This window comes from Salvelinus fontinalis, chromosome 14 (assembly GCF_029448725.1).
Source record: "Salvelinus fontinalis isolate EN_2023a chromosome 14, ASM2944872v1, whole genome shotgun sequence".
Classification (NCBI taxonomy): domain Eukaryota; kingdom Metazoa; phylum Chordata; class Actinopteri; order Salmoniformes; family Salmonidae; genus Salvelinus; species Salvelinus fontinalis.
In genome coordinates, this window is record NC_074678.1 from 17,463,907 (window position 1) to 17,488,556 (window position 24,650).

Below are 24,650 nucleotides of genomic sequence, written 5' to 3' on the forward strand. Positions count from 1 at the left end.
TGGTGTGTAGCTAAGGTGATAAGAGATGAACTTGGGGAAGGGGAGCACAACTGCTATAATGACCTTCAATCAAATATAACCAGTCAACACAACTGCTATATTCTTCAGTGTTAAATGTAAGCACTCACTGACATTCCAAACGTCCTCTCCAACAGTATGTGTAAATCCTGTTTTGGGCTGAGCTGTGGGGTTTGCTAGTACACAAGCAATGGGAGTTACTGAAAATATAGTTTACCAAGCTACCAATTACTTCACACTGGAATAAGTTAAGCTACACTAAAGATACACTTTAAAATTATAGTTTAGTTACTTTGAAAAAGTAGCTCACTATGTCCAATTACTTTGTGGAAAATTGTCCATATCTAAATCTGAAATGTCTTAGAATAAAAATAACAAGAACACACTCAGGAGACAGATGTTAACTGAATGTGTAATTTAGCATATTAAACACAAAAACTGTTTCAAGTGAGAATTAGGCAGGTCTGATACAAAGAATTATTGCCTACTTAACCCATATTTTATTTTTGCAAAAAAAAGTTGTGCAGTTCCAGTAGTTAGCAACACAGCTACATGGCAAAAAAGCTAACTACTGAAAACAACAAGATTTGAATTTAGTTGAACTACCACCAAGCTACTGTAAAATGTTGTTAAATTATTAGGTGAACTACATGTAGTTCACTACTACCCAACACTGAACTTCAAGGACAGCACCGTTTAGCTGACAATTTACTTGCTATGGAGTTAGATACTACTACTGTCATTGAGGTATGCAGTAGTCTTGTAAAGACTCTAAAAGTTATTACAGTACACTGTTACTACAACCTTCAGTCATTGTCATATGTCAAACATTGTTTAATCAGTCATAAGATCATGAACTGTATAGCAGTCATAAATATCATAAAAACATTTAAACATGAAACAAAGATCAACACCAATAAATGACAATATGCAAGCCAAAATGTTTTTACTGAAACAAAATTATCATCTTTACAAAATGCATGAATAATAGTACATTTTTCACAGAAAGGAAAAAAGGTCACATGAACAGGCCAGGAATCAGTCCCAAATGGCACCCCATTCCCTATATAGTGCACTACTTTTGACCAGGGCCCTGGTCAAAGGTAGTGCACAATATAGGGAATATGCTGCCATTTGGGGCACAGATAAGATCCCTTGCGTCAACGGCTTATATCTTTAAATAAACTACTTATTATAATTACATCTGTGTCTTCCTGACTGTGAATGTAATGTGTATCATAAAACAAAGCAATAAAATAGGCTTTTTGATAGAAAACTTGTATTTTTCTCCCATGTATTATAAGTCATCATAAGTATTTCCATACTGTTGAATGCTGATGATATAAACCCCTTGCTTAGTGGTACTTCTGTGAGCCTCTATAACTGCCTAACTCATACATTAGTTGTCTCTCACACTCAAGTAGGGTTGCAAAATTCAGAAAATTCTCAATTCCCAGAAATCCTATTTAAAAAGGACTTACGGATTTCCTGCTTAATTCATCCTGATTGCAGGGAAATTTCAACCAGGATTTCTGGAAAACCTGGGAAAGTTAACAGAATGTGGCATCCCTATACTCAAGATAACAGCAGTTTAGAGGAAAATAACAGACAATCTGAAGGCCACCTTATCCTTAATTAATAAGTGCATTACGGTTGATGATCATGGCCGATTGGAGAAGCGTGGTGGGACACAATGCATAAGGTCTTATAAAATGTACAATATTATTTTAAAAATGTTTTTTTTTTGACAAAAATAGTAAAATGGTAGCACACAACTATTAAACTGTCCTCTCAAAATGGGCTTGAATAAAAGTGCAAAGCACTATTTTCATTTAAAGAGTAAAGAACCAACTTGGATAAAAAGGGAGCGCCCATAGCAATTCTGAATGGGTTATTTCCAATTCATCTATATAGCAAAAATAGAACATAGATCAGAATCAGTCCAGAACCTCTACACCATTGCAACTGACAAATTGTCTGCATTGCAGAGGTTACTTTCTTCAAGCACAGTATAATAAATACGCTGGTAAAAAACAACTCTAAAAATGGAAAAAGCTATATTCAATGCGTTCCTACAAAATACAATGTTTAGGAATGCAGTCAACAGTGTGACTCTGCTAAGAGGTGGTATTAGTTACTAAAATGGCATTGCACCGCCTTAATATCAAACATAGGTGCAAGTAGCACCCCGAAAAACGACATAGGAAAATAAATAGATGTACATAAAGGAACAACTGGCCACATTCAGTAAAATTGCAAGTCAGAAAACACTGTAATCAGTGTTTATGAGGATGAGTGGCAGTAACTTGTCTGCTTCACTCCCTTTAGGAAGTAATTCCTGCCACAGTTCTATTGAGTGGATTGTTACTATTATTATTAGAAAGCTACATCTTGTTTGGAAGCAAAATTCATGGTCCAATATCGCTTCCATTCAAGAGACGAGTTACAGCTACTGGGCACTAGCAGGATGGCATAAAAAGTGACATGGATGGCAGTTCCTTCCCGGCTTCTATAACCTATACCGAGTGGAGAAGTTGGCCTGTTCTTCAATCCTTGATCACAGTCAAAGAAAACATAAAAGTAATAACAATTGGGTCCGGTTTCCTGGACACAGGTTAAGCGTAGCATAAAACGCAGATCCAATGAAAGGGCTTTTCAGTCCAAGACTAGGCTTAATCAGTGTCCGGGAAACTGGCGCATAATGCTGTAAATTATGAACTAGGGGTTGGAAAGTTATTTTCAAAGTCCTTTAGTCAGAGCTACACTCACTCACTCAGTGGATAAATTAAGGTAAAGTGAGAAGTCCAGATCAGGAATATCAGTGCTGGTGGTTTGTTGGAAGAGTAGGCAGTTGGCAGGCTACTCCATGATGGCTCTGTAGATCACAGGTTCAACGTAGTCACCTCGGTACCGTGAGTTGATCACTCTCTGCCTCTTCGACTGCTGGATGGCCTCCTTGTCCTCAAAGATCCCATCGAAACGCATGTCTGACGCCTTGGACTGGAGACAGACCGGGGCAAGGCACACACAGGATTACTTTATTGTCCATTGCCACAGGAAGAAGACTCATTAACAAACATGCTGGAGAAAATGATTCAGTCAGTATTATTCAGTATACTCAGCAGTCCTTACTATAACATCAGAGTGAGAAAGTTAGGAGTTGATGATACACAGGTTAGCAACTTTGGAGTCAGTATATTGGATAGCTCACAGGTAGCTCTCAGTATACTCACCAGTCTTGACTTGACTCTCTTAGGTAGCTCCTCATCCAGAGTATAGACATCATCTCTCTTGGCTGTTAGTTGTGACCCGTCTTCAAACTCCACCTACATCAAGAACCATCAATGCCAAAATAACTACATTTTATGTCTCTCATAAAACCAAACAATGGTTTCATCACAGACTTGTAATGTATTGCTATGAGTTTTTTTTTAAAGATTTTTAACAATCTGGACAAATGGAGCAGATCAATTAGACTGCAAAGCACTATATGATGTAAAACTGTATAACCTCCATCTGGATAAGGTACATTGTTGCTGAGGGTAAGTGTGAATAGTGTTGCAGTACCTGGTACATTTGGATGATGTGAGCAGCCACAAACTTGGCCCCGTAGACCAGACCATCTGTCCAACGGACCTGCACCATCTCCCCCTGTGGAGGGGGGCCTATCTGGGCACAGTCCCGGCCCTGGCAATAGAAACCAACCATTAGATACAATCCTACAAACTCACTATTTGGCAAGCACCAAAAAGCAATCACACAATTTTAACCAATGTGTGGTACATATTGTATAAGCAATCTATAAACTAATAATAAACAGCTTATGACCTACTTATAAACCCTGTCATGAATTACTGACCACAATTTGGCACCCCACCCACTCGAACACACACAGACGTTAGTCTTCTTACCACAATGTCCTCGGGAAAGAGGTTATCACTGAAGGAGCCGTCATCAAAGTTGACCTCATAGAACGTCTCCTTGGAAAGCTGCACCACGTCACACTGGTAGTAGCGGCCATTTTTGTGCTTACAGATCACCCTCCTTCCCACGGTAAGCTCATGCATGGCTGCTTTGTTACGCTGAGAGAAGAAATTAGTTATCCTTCCAGATTAACATCAAATAAGAACTCTATCAACCTCTTTGGACTGGAAGTACATGGGCATACTCGTGGGAGTTTTTCACTTTAAAATCTAAAACACAGTCATGCTTATATAGTACACTGTTATGAGTACAGCCCTGAATATGTAGAATGCTTAGAAACTATAACATAAAGTATCAGCAGAATAATGTAACCAAGTCCCATAACTGAGGCCTTTAGAGTCCCCACTGTCTGGTATATAGCTTCCCCTTTCTGAAACACAATCCAAAATATAAAGTAAAGTACAACCAATGTATACCTCTGTCTGAATAGGGCCCTTGTGCCGGCAGCAGGTGACGTAGACCACAAAGGGCCACTCGTCTGGCTGCATGAGGATCCCAGCGGCCTGGGCACAAGTAGGGTGGTAGGCCGTAGGACAGCGGCCATGGGAACACTGCACACAGCACCCGGATGTCTTCTTCATCCGCTTCTTACAGTAGTAACATTTCTGCACATCACAGAAAAAATTAAGACCATGCTCAGAGACAGGAAAAGGAAGTCCCACAGGGAAAACTAGGCCTATACATCCTGTCAAACTGTATACAGTAGAGCCTGGATTAATCACAAACTCACCGGACATCCTCTAAATACCCTAGTCTCTAGTCTAACCTTGTAGTAGACGGCAAGCATAACTACTGTCACATGCATAGAGGTGGATGTGCCAACCATGTCAGGTAAAACCAATAATATATTACTTTGGCATAATATGCTGAAGAGAGGATATCCAGCCACTCTCCTTTATTCAAAGGTTATTGGAAAAGGTTCTCCTCTATTCATGCACCGTGGTTGGAGAGCGAGGTAGTGACAGAGTCCTATCCCTTAGCACATAATAAATGTTGACATAAGGCTTGGGCAGTATCCAGATTGTCAAACCTTCACACCGACTTTGTGCCATTCCGTGATATTTGGTAATACCGTCACTGAACACAAGGGCCACTGTTTTTTTTAACCCACAGCCTTTGTAATCCAAAGGTTACAAAGTACATGTAAAATCCCATTGAGAATGCTTACTAAATGCTAATGAGCGGATTGCGAACATTTTATACAGTCTCTGACAAACTATTTGCAGGACAGACATCCCAGCTCATACAGTTATACAATTAACTCAAAAATGCTACTCACGGGCCTCCCGGGTGGCACAGTGGTCTAGGGCTCTGCATCGCAGCGCTAGCTGCGCCACCAGAGACTCTGGGTTCGCGCCCAGGCTCTGTCGCAGCCGGCCGTGACCGGGAGGTCCGTGGGGCGACGCACAATTGGCCTAGCGTCGTCCGGGTTAGGGAGGGTTTGGCCGGTAGGGATATCCTTGTCTCATCGCGCTCCAGCGACTCCTGTGGCGGGCAGCGCAGTGCGCGCTAACCAAGGGAGCCAGGTGCAAGGTGTTTCCTCCGACACATAGGTGCGGCTAGCTTCCGGGTTGGAGGCGCGCTGTGTTAAGAAGCAGTGTGGCTTGGTTGGGTTGTGTTTCGGAGGACGCATGGCTTTTGACCTTCGTCTCTCCCGAGCCCGTACGGGAGTTGTAGCGATGAGACAAGATAGTAATTACTAACAATTGGATACCACGAAAATTGGGGAGAAAAGGGGCTAAATAAAATAAATATCAAAAATAAATAAAATAAAAATGCTACTCACAGTTTGCTGCACAAAACACACATTAGCCAGCAAGGCTCTTGATCCAGGAGGGGATTCTCTGCTGTTACCAAGCAAAGCTTGATTTTGGAAGAAGCTAACCACTTAGCTAGATAGCTAACTAGCTACTAAATTAGCCAACCAAATGCCCAACCGCAGAGCATTTAGCACATTTTAGACAGTTAACGTAATAGTTATAAAATATCTAGCTGGCAAACATTTAGTTGTGAATTCCATACTGAAACTAGATCACCGGGGGCATGCTGCACAACAGTGAGTGACTCACAAGGTTCTGGTCTCTCGTGGTTGTGTGCTTGTAAACAAACACCACGTGACAGGGGACTGCCAGTAAGCTTCATAATGAAAAAATGTGTGACAGGTATTTCCAAATAGAAAATAAAGGAGAGCCGCACACTCTAGGAGCTCAGATGCAAAAATATTTAATTACCAACGTTTCGACAGGCAAGCTGTCTTCATCAGGGTACAAAATACTCTTGTATACGGTATACTGCCCAAGCCTATTGACATTTACAGCGTTGAACTCACCAGTTTAAACCTCTGTAGAGGAATCCCACTCAGATCCACAGGGCTTCTCTCAGTGATGTTCACAAAGCGAGCCTCCAACACTGCTACTGCACACAGCACATGGACCCACCTACAACACAACATGTCAATACACAGACACCACGAGTAGATTATAAACCTAGTAGATATATTTCAAAATAACATCCAACTATGTGAACAAAAGAGTACATAAAGAGAAGAGCTCAGTAAATGTTCAGTGTGTGATTTAGACTAGCCCACTCCCTGATCTCTAAGGGGATCTGTCTGGCACAAAGACTTACTTGTTGTTGTTGGCTTTCTGCAAGGCACCCCCCCTCAGCAAACACAAACAGCAACTCTGCAAGAAGAGCAAACTGTCAACCACCATAATCCCAGTTAAGTAAACAAAGTACCAGTCAAAAGTTGACACACCAGACTTAACCAGCATGGCTACCTCATCATTCTGCAGCGATATGCCATCCCATCTGGTTTATGCTTAGTGGGACTATCATTTGTTTTTTCAACGGGGCAATGACCCAACACACCTCCAGACTGTGTAACAGATATTTGATCAAGAAGGAGAGTGATGGAGTGCTGCATCAGATGACCTGGCCTCCACAATCACCCAACCTCAACCCAATTGAGATGGTTTGGGATGAGTTGGACCGCAGAGTGAAGGAAAAGCCAACAAGTGCTCAGCATATGTGGAAACTCCTTCAAGACTGTTGGAAAAACATTCCTCATGAAGTTGGTTGAGAGAATGTCAAGAGTGTGCAAAGCTACATTGAAGAATCTAAAATATATTTTGATTTGTTTGACACTTTTTTGGTTACTACATGATTCCATATGTTATTTCATAGTTTTGATGTCTTCACTATTATTCTACAATGTAGAAAATAGTAAAAATCAAGAAAAACCCAGGAATGAGTAGGTGTGTCCAAACATTTGACTGGTACTGTACATACGACCAATGCAAAGGTGTGTCACCTGAAGACCAGTACCAGTCAGTCACTTATCATTAGAAGAATACTGCAAATACTACTGCCAGATCTAATGCCAGTTTAGACTACTGCAAACACTCCTGCCAGATCTAATGCCTGTTCAGAATACTGCAAATACTACTGCCAGATCTAATGCCTGTTCAGAATACTGCAAATACTACTGCCAGATCTAATGCCAGTTTAGAATACTGCAAATACTACTGCCAGATCTAATGCCAGTTTAGACTACTGCAAACACTACTGCCAGATCTAATGCCTGTTCAGAATACTGCAAACACTACTGCCATATCTAATGCCAGTTTAGACTACTGCAAACACTACTGCCAGATCTAATGCCTGTTCAGAATACTGCAAATACTACTGCCAGATCTAATGCCAGTTTAGACTACTGCAAACACTACTGCCAGATCTAATGCCAGTTTAGACTACTGCAAACACTACTGCCAGATCTAATGCCTGTTCAGAATACTGCAAACACTACTGCCATATCTAATGCCAGTTTAGACTACTGCAAACACTACTGCCAGATCTAATGCCTGTTCAGAATACTTCAAACACTACTGCCATATCTAATGCCAGTTTAGACTACTGCAAACACTACTGCCAGATCTAATGCCCCCCCAAAATAAAAATGATTTAACTAGCCAAGTCAGTTAAGAACAAATTCTTATTTACAATGATGGCCTACCGGGAACAGTGGGTTAACTGCCTTGTTCAGGGGCAGAACGACAGATTTTTACCTTGTCAGCTCAGGGATTCGATCCAGCAACCTTTCAGTTACTGGCCCAACGCTCTAACCACTAGGCTACCTGCCGTAGTCTAAACTCCCGAGTGGCGTAGCAGTCTAAGTCACACTTCTCATGGCAAGAGGCGTCACTACAGTCCCTGGTTTGAATCCAGGCTGTATCACAACCGGCCGTGATGGGGAGTCCCATAGGGCGGCGCACAATTGGCCCAGCATCGTCCGGGTTTGGCCGGGGTAGGCCGTCATTGTAAATAAGAATTTGTTCTTAACTGACTTGCCTAGTTAAAAAAAACAACGTTTTATTTAAATACTAATGCCATATCTAATGAGCGTTTAGACTACTGCAAATACTACTGCCAGATCTAATGAGCGTTAGACTACTGCAAATACTACTGCCAGATCTAATGACCGTTTAGACTACTAAAAATATTGCTGCCAGATCTAATGAGCGTTTAGACTACTGCAAATACTACTGCCAGATCTAATGAGCGTTTAGACTACTGCAAATACTACTGACAGATCTAATGAGCGTTTAGAATACTGCAAATACTACTGCCAGATCTAATGAGCGTTTAGACTACTGCAAATACTACTGCCAGATCTAATGAGCGTTTAGACTACTGCAAATACTACTGCCAGATCTAATGAGCATTTAGACTACTGCAACGTTTGCAAACACTACTGCGTCAGTGCCAGCAACATATACTTGGGTCAGGTGAGGTCAAACATAATGAACAGCCACTTGGAGGTGTTGTATTATGAGGTGATGTGTTGTGGAGACACTGACCTCAGTCATGGAATTGGCCTTACAGCGAGCACACTTCCAGTCCTTAGTCACACTCTCTGGATCCACGCCATAACAGCCTGGAAACACACAACCAAACAAACACCATTACCTAAGTGGTTGAAACGTTGTCGCCAATGAACCAGAAGGGAGCATAGGTTCTAGTGTGCATACTCCTTTAGTGACAGGCATCCACACATTCACATGACTGACAGCGCATCTCAACCCTGTTGTGGACAGAGATAATTAAATAACTTCTAGAGTTGAAACAGTCTGCACTTAACTCCTCTTAACTGTCTAAAGTAGAGTACTGCTCTTACCTGGAACGATGGGGTTAACTAGAACCGCCATAGGCCAATGATGTTTGATTTTGTAAATAAATCTGGAAAAAAATATCAACGTCCAGCTCCTTCCAAGACTTTTCCTAAATATGTATGTTTTATATTGTCCAGTTGTCCGAACTTTTAAATCACAAACAAAAAAGTACTTATCTTTTAAAAAAAAGCTACTACTAACTTAAGGGGCCAAGGCAAATGTGCTGTAGGGCATTGTTCCCATGCATCGCTCTCCTTACAGAATGAATGTGCTGTAGGGCATTGGTTCCCATGCATCCCTCTCCTTACAGAATGAATGTGCTGTAGGGCATTGGTTCCCATGCATCACTCTCCTTACAGAATGAATGTGCTGTAGGGCATTGGTTCCCATGCATCCCTCTCCTTACAGAATGAATGTGCTGTAGGGCATTGTTCCCATGCATCCCTCTCCTTACAGAATGAATGTGCTGTAGGGCATTGGTTCCCATGCATCACTCTCCTTACAGAATGAATGTGCTGTAGGGCATTGGTTCCCATGCATCACTCTCCTTACAGAATGAATGTGCTGTAGGACATTGGTTCCCATGCATCCCTCTCCTTACAGAATGAATGTGCTGTAGGGCATTGTTCCCATGCATCACTCTCCTTACAGAATGAATGTGCTGTAGGGCATTGTTCCCATGCATCCCTCTCCTTACAGAATGAATGTGCTGTAGGGCATTGTTCCCATGCATCCCTCTCCTTACAGAATGAATGTGCTGTAGGGCATTGGTTCCCATGCATCACTCTCCTTACAGAATGAATGTGCTGTAGGGCATTGGTTCCCATGAATCCCTCTCCTTACAGAATGAATGTGCTGTAGGGCATTGTTCCCATGCATCCCTCTCCTTACAGAATGAATGTGCTGTAGGGCATTGTTCCCATGCATCACTCTCCTTACAGAATGAATGTGCTGTAGGGCATTGGTTCCCATGCATCCCTCTACTTACAGAATGAATGTGCTATAGGGCATTGGTTCCCATGCATCCCTCTCCTTACAGAATGAATGTGCTGTAGGGCATTGTTCCCATGCATCCCTCTCCTTACAGAATGAATGTGCTGTAGGGCATTGGTTCCCATGCATCACTCTCCTTACAGAATGAATGTGCTGTAGGGCATTGGTTCCCATGCATCACTCTCCTTACAGAATGAATGTGCTGTAGGACATTGGTTCCCATGCATCACTCTCCTTACAGAATGAATGTGCTGTAGGACATTGGTTCCCATGCATCCCTCTCCTTACAGAATGAATGTGCTGTAGGGCATTGTTCCCATGCATCACTCTCCTTACAGAATGAATGTGCTGTAGGGCATTGGTTCCCATGCATCCCTCTCCTTACAGAATGAATGTGCTGTAGGGCATTGTTCCCATGCATCCCTCTCCTTACAGAATGAATGTGCTGTAGGGCATTGGTTCCCATGCATCCCTCTCCTTACAGAATGAATGTGCTGTAGGGCATTGGTTCCCATGCATCCCTCTCCTTACAGAATGAATGTGCTGTAGGGCATTGGTTCCCATGCATCCCTCTCCTTACAGAATGAATGTGCTGTAGGGCATTGTTCCCATGCATCCCTCTCCTTACAGAATGAATGTGCTGTAGGGCATTGTTCCCATGCATCCCTCTCCTTACAGAATGAATGTGCTGTAGGGCATTGTTCCCATGCATCCCTCTCCTTACAGAATGAATGTGCTGTAGGGCATTGGTTCCCATGCATCACTCTCCTTACAGAATGAATGTGCTGTAGGGCATTGGTTCCCATGAATCCCTCTCCTTACAGAATGAATGTGCTGTAGGGCATTGTTCCCATGCATCACTCTCCTTACAGAATGAATGTGCTGTAGGGCATTGGTTCCCATGCATCCCTCTCCTTACAGAATGAATGTGCTGTAGGGCATTGTTCCCATGCATCACTCTCCTTACAGAATGAATGTGCTGTAGGGCATTGGTTCCCATGCATCCCTCTCCTTACAGAATGAATGTGCTGTAGGGCATTGTTCCCATGCATCCCTCTCCTTACAGAATGAATGTGCTGTAGGGCATTGTTCCCATGCATCCCTCTCCTTACAGAATGAATGTGCTGTAGGGCATTGTTCCCATGCATCACTCTCCTTAAAGAATGAATGTGCTGTAGGGAATTGGTTCCCATGCATCCCTCTCCTTACAGAATGAATGTGCTGTAGGGCATTGGTTCCCATGCATCACTCTCCTTACCGAATGAATGTGCTAAATGGATGAATGGGCAATAGACACTGATAACTGTGCATGTGAATTCCCAATTGAATTTGAATTAACTGAATGAGGAGGGTAAAAGGGGATGATTACATTTAGAACAGCAGTGTAATGAAGCATTGTGTAGTTGTGTGTAGTTTACAATGGTTAGCCGAACCAAACAAATGGATGCACTGGTAGCATTGCAAATACTGCAGAATTTAGTTTAGCTGGAGTCGAATCGGATATTGAGCTTGAAATCGACGTTGCTGATGAAGAGGTTTCACCCGATTCTGATGTTGACTTCAAGCTTACGCCTCCGATGCCTGAGCCTCGCCGCAGAAAAACCACAACAGAGCCAACAGACCGTGAGACACGAGTTTGGGTAGAAAGAGTGAGAAGAGAGCAACAGAAACATTCTCACAGAGAGAGCAGGCCCTACACCTCACACAAAGAGAATCATTTCCAGTGCACTCTACAGTGTTCTTTGTTTATGTGACATGCAGATGTTGCAGAAATCAGAGATTGTACTGTCGCTCATGCTCCCAGAAAAGGAAGCTGTACGTGGGACATGTCTATGGATGATCTCAAAGCATTTATTGTACTCTTGTATGTCCGCAGGGAATACTGTGGAAAGAGTATGATGTGGAGTCATTTTGGTCCGATAGTTATGTGGTGGACTTTTTCAGAGAGACCATGCCACGCAACCACTTCAGAGAGATTATGAGACACCTGCATTTTGATGACATAAGACCAATACATGTGCAGACGGAGAGATTCGCCGCCGTCTCACACACCTGGAAAAGTGTTACGAAGAATTGCATTGCTCGTTACTGTCAACTCTGAAATGATAACTAGGTTCCAGTTGAACAACATTTACATCCCCGTATCTGCACGGTACATAGTTACCATTACACTCAGGCCCGGTTCAACGAGGGAACATTCTGCGCAGGTGCACAAATAACAGAGTGAGAGCACTGTAATAACAGAGGTATAGGGATACCTAAAATATTAATTTAACAGTTACAAGCCAGAAGAGAACATAATTGTTGATGAGCAACTGTTCCCAACCAAAGCTAGGTGCCGTTTTACCCAATACATGGCCAACAAAACAGACAAATTTGGAATTAGGTTTTGGTTAGTCGACGATGTTGAAGACAGATAGAAAAGATGAAACCAGGTCAGCGGGTGAGCGACAGATTCGTTGAGCCTTACATGGCTAAAGGCAAAAATGTGACCATGGACAACTTCACATCAATTTCCCTGGCAGACAAGTTGATTGCAAAGAAATATTTCCACATATGTTTTTATGCAATTCATCCTATATTATAGTTCATGTACATTTCTAAACCATTATACATCCTTGGTGTTTTGTTTAGGCATAGGGCAAATCATTTGACCTTTTATTTATTTACTTTTATTTCACCAGGTAGGCTATTTGCAACTGCGACCTGGCGCCTGCGCCTTGCTGACTATATTATCATATTTTACTTTTGTAACTGGACTGCATTACTTAGTATAACTAATCAGATCTACAAATTAAATTGATCAAATGTATTACACTGTAATGTTTTTATTGTAAGAGAAACGAAAATGGGCTATACCTTTATCAGTAGGACTTTGTAGAATTATACTAAACATATCCTAACTATCTAATTTGGAATTATACCTTTATAAGTAGGACTTTGTAGAATTATACTAAACATATCCTGACTATCTAAACAAATAACTAATTTTCTATGGATATGTTTCCACAAATATTTATTCATGCGATTCATCTTTTACAATTGTTTACGCCCTATTTATCAGGTGTTGGTGCTTATGTTTGCACACCTTGCGGGTTGACTTGTATCTGATGTGTATGCTAAAAGGATGCCCGGCAACATTGTGTAGTGGGTACTTATAGGCTGAAAGGCCCAGCTGTTCTAGTGTTAAAAGGGGTGGCGTGCTGGGTAAGTAGTAGTACTGACTGGTGTGTACGCGGACGCTGCAGTGGGAGCAGCTGATGAGCAGGCTGGTGCCGTCTGGCTCCAAGTGAGGGGTGGTGGGGTCCGGGGGGCCAGGTTCCTTCTCCTCAGCGCCCTCCTCTGGCTCCGTGGTGGTGGTGAAACACATCTCAGGGATCAGAGGCTTGGTTCTCAGCCTGCCTCCAGGCAGCACCACTGGAGGGTCCGTACCATCATCAGCACACTCTGTCTGGAAATGAAACAATCATATTTAGCAACTCTTGGGAGGACAATAGAAGTTCCCTTCAGAAAATAACTCTCATTCAAATTGTTCAATCAAATGCTTTTCTGTGTTTGCCTTCATCAGCACACCCAGTCTAGCCATGGATAGAGGGAGGGACAAAGTAATACAGATACTTAGACTGGGCAGACAAACCTGAAATAACTATCACTGTACAGTATATCAGAAGTGAGAAGAGGAGCATTGGGGAACGTACTAAAATTGCAAAAACGTCTCCCCTGAGAAACAAGTGAAGGGGGAACTGAATCACATAACAGGAGCTACACTCTCAGAGAAACCCCTGCAGATTAATGACTGAGAGACTTTCAGAAGACTAACTTCCCAAATCCCCTGCTGAGTGTCTCCTCCTCTCCTCAGCCACTGATCTCTCACACACACACACAGTCCATGCCTCCCTCACCTGCTGGAATGCCTGGAAGAGTGAGCACACAGAGCAGTATGGGGCCTGGAGGCCCATGCAACGGTTGTACTCCTTCTCTTTCTTCAGGTTGGGGGGTCTATTCTGCCACAGGTGGGCCAGGGGCTTGGCCCACGACTCTCCCTCTAGCCCATCCTCGTTTACTGGTGGCTGCTCTGGCAGCTCTTAAAACGACAGCAAAATAAATAGATTTTAGCGTTAGCACATGCCATATCCCAAACAACTTACAGAACTGTCGATATTGACCGTTGCACATGAAGGAAATCAAATCCACCATGCTATTTGTTTTAATCCCCTGAGCCATTGGAACCAAACAGATAGTTATGAAAACACACACAGACAAACTACTATAATGCAATCAAGTATGCCAACATCATCGCTTCTATTCCATGGAGGAACATGCCTGACACTGCTTTTCTACAAAAGTCATCATATCCATTGCTTAGGAAAAGGAAGCCTAACTGGGGCTAACCTACGTGAGTAAGGAAGTGATATTTTTACTCACCCTCGTCACTCATGTTGTCTTTCATCAGACGCTGGTGACAAGGCAACATCCCCAGTTTTCTGGGCACAGCGCCATCATCCTCTCCATCTTCTGCCCTCTGGTGGAATAAAAGGGGTTAGAAACAGAATCATTAGCGCTGATTCATTGAACATGTACAGTATATCTGACCTCAGAACAAACACTCCTCTTCTCCATCTCTACTCCTCTCACCTTGCTGTCGTCCTGTTCCTCTCCTTCACTATCACTACTATCGTTCCTCCTCTCCGCCTTGCCCTCCCTAGTCTCTCCCTCGCTGTAGTCTCCCTTGGCGTAGCTGTGGACGTTCAGCACGTCTGCAGGGCTCAGGGTCCTCTGAAAGAGCCGGTGGACAGGGCTGCAGCTGCTGGCTGGGTAGGAAGGGCTGGAGCTGCTGGCTGGAGGCTTCACATCCTCACTGGGGCCGGCCTTCTCTGAGCTCTGGGGGGAGGGTTCTGGGGCCGCTGGTTGGGTTGATTGACTGTTAGTCTGTGGCTGAGACTTAATTGGAGTGGATTTAAGAGAGATTTTGGCTTTCATCTGAAGTGCTAGTTTTCGGCTGGCGTTTGTGTTTCGGTTGGTCTTTGCGTTGAGTGGTGGCTTTGTTCGCTCATTTTTAACATCCTCTGCCTTTAGCTCTGAAATAAACAAACATGAAAAACTGGAGGCACTGTCTAAATCAGTGGTATCAAAGCCGAGGAACAGCAGTGGGGTTAGCAAAAGTATCCAATAAAAGAAAAATTAAAAAGGAAGAGTACAAATTATTGTATAGGACAATATATAAACATTTTTGAGAAAGATGAATTGAAAAATAACATTTACAGATTTGGGGTGGGGTCACGAGAAATTCCTGGGGGAAAAAGATAGGGTCCCCAAAAATTGAATACCACTGGTGTAAATGATCTCCCTCATAAATGTGGATGTAAATGTGTTTTTTCATGCGGATAAAGTCATACCTTTAACAGTTTCCAGCTGTGATGGAAATAGGAAGTGACAGTACAATTTTATTAATGCCGAAAGATAATTTGTTCGTTCGACATGGTGGGATCTTTTTGCGTCGGTTAAATAAATGATGTGAGAAATGTTGGTGGAAACACCTTCATGCACAACCATCATATCAAAGTAAACTTGGAGTCACACAATGATATGGTGTATGGTCCTCCCACTACGACTTGGGAAAGCATGCAGTTTATTAGGCTACAGATTAAATAAGTTAGGATGAACTTCACAGGGTGGTGAAAGTGCTTATTCTGTTGACACGATTGATATGACTGCAGTTTGACAAATAATAGCCATAATCTCCTCATGTAGACTAGCATAACCCCACTATATATGTGAGCTGTTGGCTAGAGCACTGGTGCCAAGACCAGAGTAGACAACAGTTTGTGTGGCAAAACTATCAGTAGAGTTGAAAATACGATGGAAACACATCCCACTTTTGATTTCTTTTTCTGTACATACCAAAGTAAATTTAGTGTGCACTACATCATCATGCACAGACATTTATCAGCAACAAGTCCATTTGGTGGAAACACCACTGGTGGGAAAATGGCATATATTTTCTATATGCAGATTTTGAATATCTGAATTAAAATCTGTCACCAATTGGATGGAAACCTAGCTACAGTCTAACAAGTCAATATGCAGTATTTTTTGGTGTCATAGTCAAAGATGAACTGAGGTACCTTTGTGTGCCAGACTGTGTCCCTTCTCCTCCTGACCCAGCTTGGCTTTCTTCTGGTCCACCTCTCCCTCCTCCTCCTCCTCTTCATCAACCTGCTCAGTGTCTCCATCCTCTGCTGCCTCCACATCTCCTCCTCGCTGGCGCTTTTTCCCAACCTTCGGGCTGCATTGGTACAGGACAGAGAGAGGAACTGCGAATATTATTTTTTATTTTTTTAAATACAATAAGTCTCTTTTGAGAAACTTGCTCAAAGTGGAGACCAAAACCCAGTATGAATGAATGCTTTCATTTGATCATTAAAAGGGAAATCTGCATTTGAAAAAACAAAACGGTCACCCCGCCACTTGATTTGGTAAACAGCTGAGAGATGGGGTTAGAGAAATGTAACCACTCAAATTCAGACAGAGCTATGGATGCAAGAACTGACCATGCATAAGATCAAAATGATAGCTTAAACCATGTTGACCCTATACCAGTAAGGTACGACAGTTGAACTTTATAAGTTATATTCTTCAAGAATTACCGGGTATATATAATTAATTTAAATGTTAAAAAAAATGGATGTTGCAATCACAAATTAAATATATAGATGATCGGCTATGAAAAGCCAACTGACATTTACTCCCGAGGTGCTGACTTGTTGCACCCTCGACAACTACTGTGATTATTATTATTTGACCATGCTGGTCATTTATGAACATCTTGGCCATGTTCTGCTATAATCTCCACCCGGCACAGCCAGAAGAGGACTGGCCACCCCTCATAGCCTGGTTCCTCTCTAGGTTTCTTCCTAGGTTTTGGCCTTTCTAGGGAGTTTTTCCTAACCACCGTGCTTCTACAACTGCATTGCTTGTTGTTTGGGGTTTTAGGCTGGGTTTCTGTACAGCACTTTGAGATATCAGCTGATGTAAGAAGGGCTATATAAATACATTTGATTTGAAATATACAGAGAGTACAAAACATAAGGAACACCTGCTCTTTCAATGACAGACTGGCCAGGTAAAAGTTATGATCCCTTATTGATTTGACTTGTTAAATCCACTTCTGTGTAGATGAAGGGGAGGAGACAAGTTAAAGAAGGATTTTTAAGCCTTGAGACATGGATTGTGTACGTGTGATTTCGGTGCCTTTGAACAGGGTATGGTAGGTGCCAGGCGCACCGGTTTAAGTGTGTTAAGAACTGCAAAGTTTGTGGTTTTTCCACACTCAACAGTTTCCTGTATGTATCAAGAATGGTCCACCACCCAAAGGACATCCAGCCAACTTGACAAAACTGTGGGAAGCATTGAAGTCAAAATGGGCCAGCATCCCTGTGGAACGCTTTTGACACCTTGTAGAGTCCATGCCCTGACGAATTGAGACTGTTCTGAGGGCAAAAAGGGGTGGAACACAATAATAGGAAGGTATTTTTAATGTTTTGTACACTCAGTGTATATGAAGTTACACCAGCTAGAGACAATACTACACTACAGTAAAGCATGGACCTCTTCTCCTCCTGAGTGGTGGTGCATGGGGTATTCTCCTGGTCAGGGGCCTCGCTGCGGCTTGGACCCTCCTTCCCAGGCTCCCCTGTCTTCAGGAAGTCAGCAGCCTCTGGTGTGGGCTTGGAGTGGTCAATAGGAGTGTTGTCCTTCCCTGCCTTCCAGGCCTTGTAGCGGTCTGGTTGGAACTTCCTCACAAACACATCCATGGAGATCTTCACCATGTCCTTACGACACGAGCACTGGGGGAGGGAGGATAGGGATTGGTCATGAGTATATTTTATCATCAATCCACTTACCAATTTTATCCAAAGCAACTTAAGGTATGAATGCATACATTTTAGTATGTGATCCGTGCGGGAATTGTACCCACGACCATACAAACTGAGTAACACAAGACCAATCACAGATCACACTAAATAAACGACTTGGTTTCATGCATACTATGTGTTAATTCATTTAGTTGTACATACCAGTGTGGCAATTTTGCCATACTCGATCCATCGCTGTGTGGCAAAGTTAGTGGATTCAGCACAGTTGAAGCCGTGGTTGAAACCAGCGTGGTAACCGAATGGGAAGGTCACTATGAACTGGCCTGCCTCCTGGGTTATCTAAGCACACAACAGACACATAGTCAGACCCATGGGTTTGTATTTTGTTGCTGCATCCCAACTTTGTCAAAGGTTGGGAAATTTGATAACATGTTGCCATTGAAGAGCGGTCACCTTCTCAAACGGTATGCCATATTTCTTCAGGATGGAGGGTGAGATAAGAGTCATCTTATGCCGCAGGAAAGCTTCACAGCTCTGAGCACTCCCAGGAAAGAACCCTGCATAAACAGGATTCAAAAACGTTAGGAATTCTGCTGATCACTGTCTGATAATATGTTGACATGAACAATATTGATAATCAATGAGCAGTTTCCCATAGGATTTTTTTCAGCAGCATTGGAAGAGTTAGCGGGGGTGGGGTCTTCCAGGGGCATAAATCTACATGTCTTTTTTTTTAAAGCGCAGGTGCTAAATGCAAATAGAGGAAACTCTGATGAGGAATGAAGATCAATTAGGAAATTCCTTTCCACAATAGGAGGCTGGTGGAAGGAGCTAATGAAGGACAGGATCATTGTAATGGCTGGAATGGAATAAATGGAATGGTATCAAACACATGGAAACCACGTTTGACTCCATTCCATTTATTATATTCCAGCCTGCCTCCTCTGCTCCACTTACCTTTAGCAAGACGTTCCAATCTCTTCCCATGTTCAGGGGGAACAACATACCTGCAGAGAGACAAGAGTAATGATGTAAATGGTAGTCAATATGCTGTGTTAGGTAAGTAAGTAAATCAAGTAAGGCTTGTCCTAGCCAGAGCGGCCCATAGGGTAGGAGCCAATCTCCTGTTTCTGTAGCATGAAGCAGCTTGATGTACAAGTGCACCTCCTGGACAAAACGCTAGTGTTAGGTTCTACGTACAATAACGACCCAATGACACACTCTCCATTTGTAATCTGTAAAATAGACATACCTTAATATCTATTGGTATAACTTCACTGAACCGTGTGTTTTCTTTTTATCTGTGCAAAATACATCAACAGTTTACCAGGACTTGGGCTCTCCAAAGTGCAGGTAGTTGATGCTGTAGAGATCCATATCTTCAGTGTGCCAGGCAAAGGTGCTTTTCCACATGCCAAAATACAGGTAAGGAGTATTCACTCCCTTTATCTTGATCCCACTCTCCCTCTCCACAGTGTCCAGGATAGTGTTCAGATGACCAATGTTCCACTCTGTCACATCCTAGGAAAGATAGAGATGAAGCAGAGAAAATGTTGGTGAGGGTAAGCAGAGACATTGACATTTCAACAGTAGGTTGTTAGGCGAACCCGACAGTGTGTGATGATAGGAATCTCTCACTGGGTCGTAGAGGGTTCCGTTGATATCTGCTCCATAGAGAGGCGGGTTAAAAGTCAGGTTCTTCCAGAACTTTCTCTCCAGCTCCTCAAAATCCACATAGCGGGGATTACAGAACCTACAATGACAACGGATGATTAGATGTGACAATCAAAACAAAGGACATCTTGCAGTGATTTTAGAACTATAGCCACTTACAACCATGTAACCGTGTATACCTATGTTACAATCATTTCCATTTATTTGAAGAACAGTGCATATGGAAAGTTGACAGCACAAACAGTCACTCTGTTACCAAATTTGCATCTGCACTGTTCTTCAGTTAAATGTGTTTTGGTAAAAATGTCAGTGGATTTGTTAAAAGTAGTCCTTGTGCATAGAGCTGTATGGTTTGGCATACAATTTAAAGTGACAAATCTAAGTCTCAGCATTACTCCGTTACCGTGGAATTGCCCATAACAGTACGAGGGCTCACTTGTCTGTGTTGGCAGTCTTGCGGAACTCTCGGACAGTCATGGGTTTCTTCTGGATGTTGTACTGTGTGAAGAGACCTGACTGGCCAGTCACCACCTGCTGTATAGGAGCAGGGATCACCAAGTCATCTATGTCATCATAAGTACGTCTAGGCTTCCAGTCTTTGGGTGGAATAACCTGGAAAATACATATCAAACATAGGATTGAGTTAGTCTTTATACAGAGTGTATTTTTCTTAGAACAGGATATAGACAGGCCTATAGATCTTTGGTTACACCTCGTCTGATGTTGGTTGGGCACCTTCTACTCTTCTCAAAACAGGATGTAGATCAGGGGAATAAATGCTTATGATCTTCTGAAAAGTAGATGCAAACACACACACCTTAGCCATTCCAGCTCGGTGTGCTCCCTGTGACTCCATGTAGGCGATGTAACGGCTGAAGTCCTTAAACTCTTCTTTGGTAGGGTGAAAGGTCATGATCCTGGAGTCAGGAGTCTGCTGGGACTCAGTGTCTGTCGCCATCCTCGAAGAAGAGTTGCTCTGATCTGCAAACACTGGACAAGAGAACACATTTGTTTTGATCAGATGTCTGTTTAATAATTTCTCTAAAACGTTGCATCACATAGAACATGTTGCAACTACTTATAATAGGCCTATGTGTGGTGCAGTTGACAACTAACACAAACAGATGTTTTAGAAAGGTTCTAAACTTGCCTAAATCGTTTTAGTACAGACGAACACCTGTCGCCCCCTATAGTTATTTAAGCACAAAGTTCATCCTACAAAGGTCAGTAACTACTGTAAAGACAACACAGCAAAAAACAGAACACAATATATACATGTTTTTGTGGGACTGAGGGGCTAGGGAATGTCGTCGTAATTACTTCAGGCTACAGCTAGCTAATATCAACAGTTAGCTAGCAGCTGGATAAAATATCAACAACAAAAGTCCAATTCAATCGGCCAGTTAACCAACGTTGCTTCGCTCATTGATGTTCAGTAACCCAATCTAATTCTAAATATCGATATCCTCCGTGAGAGAGATAGCTAGCTAGCACCATTAGAAGCTATCTAACTTAGTTGTCGAACTTTTCGTAATAGATTACAACATAAAGTTAATAACATGCTAATGCTACTCTAGTCAGCTAACGCTAGGTTTTTGACAAGTTCCTGCCCACCTGCTGATTGTGATTGGACGACACTCTCATTAAAGTTATTCCTAAATTTGTGATTGGTTGAATTCCAAGTCATTTAAGGACCGGGCCCAGTGTCAGTTAACTCCCGGAAAACATATAGCGTTAGCATTTTAGCTAGCAAGATGCTTGACAAACCTGACTGTATCATACCTCTATCTACTTTAGTTATTAATGTATAGCAATGGTAAAGTAATAACGTATGATCATGCCATGTTATGCAAATATGTTAAAGATAACGGAACAGGGACACATTTAAGAAGCAAGTATGCTAGCTTGCTAATGTCAGTGTAGCATAGCTCGCTAACGTTAATTGCAAGCGCAATTATTCCAGCAACATAAGTTACCGCAAGTTACTTAAAAGCACACACATTTTGATGTTTAAAATATGAACTTACAAAAGCTGACCAAGTAATGACTGAATGCTCGCTCCAAAGCTTTAAAAGCAGAAGACGATTTGTTAACAAATCACCGTGGTCAAGGAAGATAGACCTCCATTACGCCAGTGTCATACGCATGCTCAATGTGTTTGTTTACAAGGATGAAGGAGGGCGTGTCCCACGCGCTACCGAGACTAATCAAAATGCAGTATTTTGCCATGACTCCGCCTTATTATACTACTCAGGCCCAAATATGCAAACTGAGGCCTTATTAATACATTATGCTCATTAAAAAAGTTTATGAAAATTATCACTAGCCTTCCCCATCTCACTATCCCATTTCTCTTTACAAATACCACATTTTCTAAAGCACAAAAGTCATACTTCAAAACGGTGAAAGTCATAGTGTATCATCTTTTGCAATATGATGATAAAATGGCCAGCAATGGTGTTGAATGCCAGCATGATTTTCATCACTTTCATCCCTTAGGGCAATTATTTTATTATACAGTACATGTAAATTGTATTTTCCGGCCACTTGACTTGTCAAATTGTTATTCCATTAGGTCTGAACAATGTGCAACATCCTACTGATCACAAATATATTACCTACTATAAAACACAATGCAGTGTATGCCATTGTGTGACTGATATTCCAGGGGTTATGTCAGGACAGTGGTTCTGTCAGGACAGTGGTTATGTCAGGACAGTGGTTATGTCAGGACAGTGGCTGAAGCACTGTGTTCAGGCAGTCAAAGGACACAGGAGGTCCTAGCCGGCGGGGTATCTTCCACCATCTGTTCCACTGGTAGTATCATGGAGAGATGGGGGGACGAGAGGGTACAATGTGTGTGGCCTGTTGCGGGCTGTGTATGTGTGTGTGTGTGTGTGTGTGTGTGTGTGTGTGTGTGTGTGTGTGTGTGTGTGTGTGTGACATGCAAATATATATTTTTTAAAGACACACAACACCACATGATATATAAAAAAAAAACAATTATTCAACTTTATTAACATCAAGGTTTTTGCAACATTTTTTCCCTCTCCTTTTTATTAACAAATAGAAAACAGATTGTGTATACAACAGACTGAACCCCTACGGCACTATTTGAAGACAAAGTGAAATAAATCCTTGTTTTTGCAGTCCGTCCATCCGGGCCCAATCAATCCAAATTCACCTCACTTTGCAATCCTATAGCCTCACATAAGAGAGAAACGCTTGACTATAATGTAGAGATCCTCCACCGTACATTGATGCTGCTTCTTTGTGTTACAGGAGAATGTCCTTCTGTAGCACAGTGAGGAGATAATACAGTATATTACAGCAGTTATACAATGGATGTAGAGTCAGTGACAGTCAGAAGAGAAGTTCATCTGGGTTGTTGTGAGGTTTCTACAGGGATGGCCAGTCATGGGGAACTAGGTCAGTCGTATGCAGATGGACATGTCCAATTCATAGATCGTAGTTCAGAATCAGCAGGGTAATCAGAAATACAGGGATGGATAACTGTCTGTCTGGTCACTCGAACACTTCTCATAGGAGGGGTGTTGTTGGGCGCTGTACATTAGTCTGATGTGAAGTTCTGTATATCTGTTGCTCCAAACCAGGTCTAGCTTGTCAGATCAGAGCAGACAGAGCTAGGGTCCAGTTCCTCTGTGTCTTTTGGGAGTGATGGTTTGGTTCAGTCCCATGGCCAACTAAGGGTGCTGTAACAGGACAAACACCTTTTCATGTACCGGTAGTTTTGTTTATTTATTTCATTGGGTCTGGAGTTTGGACCGGAGCGACAGGCATTGAGAAAATCACAGTAAACAGAATCTGTACATGGTAGATTATTCATTAAACATCATCAAGAATAATCTATTCAGTTTTTATAAACATAGATGGGTTTATTTTATAGTAGTTCACTAAATCTGGTGTATATGTGTTTGATCTCTTTTTGTGGAGATTGTTTTTGTAAATACCAGGAAGTGAAAACACTTATAAAAGTTGTGTCCCCCATATCCCACTGAATACGACCAACCAGAGAATAGAGAACTTTAGAATATTATAATTATGGTAAAAAAATTAAAATATTATTAGCAGCTCTGAGTATGCGTACGTCTCCAGTATTAATAATAACTCGGAGCATGTTTAAAATACATGTCCCTTGTGTAAAAAATAATAAAAAGATACAAATAATGAATTTAAAATAAGACCCAATAAGACATACATTAACCAGTGTATAAATGATTATAAAACAAATTCTAAATAATAATAATAATAACATATATATATATAATGGGTAATAGTAATGATATTAATGCATAATAATAGCAGAAAAATAAAGTTTGCCATATAAGCAGGTGGAGGAGGCAGAAATAGTGTTTTCATGGCATGTGCATTAGCTATAGAGACATCAGAATGAAACATACTGAAGCTTTTTAGGTTATTTTTTAGTAGTGAAGGGTTTTAAAGCAGGTTTATTGTGCAGTCAGTCCAGGAGTACTGCTCCACCTGATTGACGGTCATCCAGTCAGACTTGTGATTTCTCCCACTCCTCCACACTCCTTTTCTTCTCTTCCTCCCCCTCTCCCCTCACCCCTCCGGCAGTTTCTGGACAGTATGGATATAGCTCAGAAGGGACACACGGCTGGCGCTCCTGAACCCCAGGAGTCCCAGTGCATTCTGGGAGTGGTTACTATGTTGCATAGTGGTCAAAGCTTCCAAGGTACTCTAGAGCTGCCCTGTAGCACAACTGGTACTGGTCCTGGGAGGGGAACAGAGGGGAACAACATCAGAGTCAGTCAACAGGGTGAAATCTACTAGAATATAATAATGGTACCATAATCTCCTGGGAGTGTTTGTATCAATGCAAATAAATTGTTTTAAGTTAATTTGTTATGTGTAATGAATACATTGGAAATCTTACTCTTTTAATTGGATA

The 24,650-nt window shown here is 42.1% G+C and overlaps 2 protein-coding genes across 2 annotated transcripts in view; both read right to left on the minus strand.

The window, feature by feature from the left end:
* Positions 1–947: 947 nt before the first annotated feature.
* LOC129869565 (lysine-specific demethylase 4A-like) lies at positions 948–21,882 on the minus strand. The gene is made up of 22 exons (XM_055944079.1): positions 21,745–21,882; positions 20,535–20,707; positions 20,154–20,329; positions 19,682–19,796; positions 19,371–19,564; positions 19,001–19,050; positions 18,497–18,600; positions 18,245–18,382; positions 17,775–18,013; positions 16,292–16,452; positions 14,802–15,244; positions 14,592–14,688; positions 14,069–14,250; positions 13,392–13,617; positions 8,862–8,938; positions 6,631–6,686; positions 6,332–6,440; positions 4,419–4,607; positions 3,930–4,100; positions 3,586–3,705; positions 3,252–3,344; positions 948–3,018 (listed from the first exon to the last, which is right to left on the minus strand). Exons 2-22 carry the CDS (start codon positions 20,673–20,675, stop codon positions 2,878–2,880), a joined length of 3,222 nt encoding a protein of 1,073 aa, XP_055800054.1. The 5' UTR covers positions 20,676–20,707; positions 21,745–21,882; the 3' UTR covers positions 948–2,877.
* An 822-nt stretch (positions 21,883–22,704) lies between these two features.
* The window catches only part of LOC129811144 (receptor-type tyrosine-protein phosphatase F-like), a 55,453-nt gene continuing 53,507 nt past the window's right edge, over positions 22,705–24,650 (minus strand). Inside the window, exon 16 of the mRNA XM_055862351.1 lies at positions 22,705–24,473. Within this exon, the coding sequence (XP_055718326.1) occupies positions 24,405–24,473 (69 nt within the window). The 3' untranslated portion in view covers positions 22,705–24,404. The remainder of the gene's footprint in view (positions 24,474–24,650) is intronic.

Coding starts and splice junctions, on each gene's coding strand:
- LOC129869565 (XM_055944079.1), bottom strand. CDS start 20,675: ATGGCGACAGACACTGAGTCCCAGCAGACTCCTGACTCCAGGATCATG. Junction 4,608..6,331: donor CTCTACAGAGGTTTAAACTG/GTGAGTTCAACG, acceptor TGTGATGTGCAG/AAATGTTACTACTGTAAGAA. Junction 3,019..3,251: donor AGAGAGTCAAGTCAAGACTG/GTGAGTATACTG, acceptor GTCTGTCTCCAG/TCCAAGGCGTCAGACATGCG.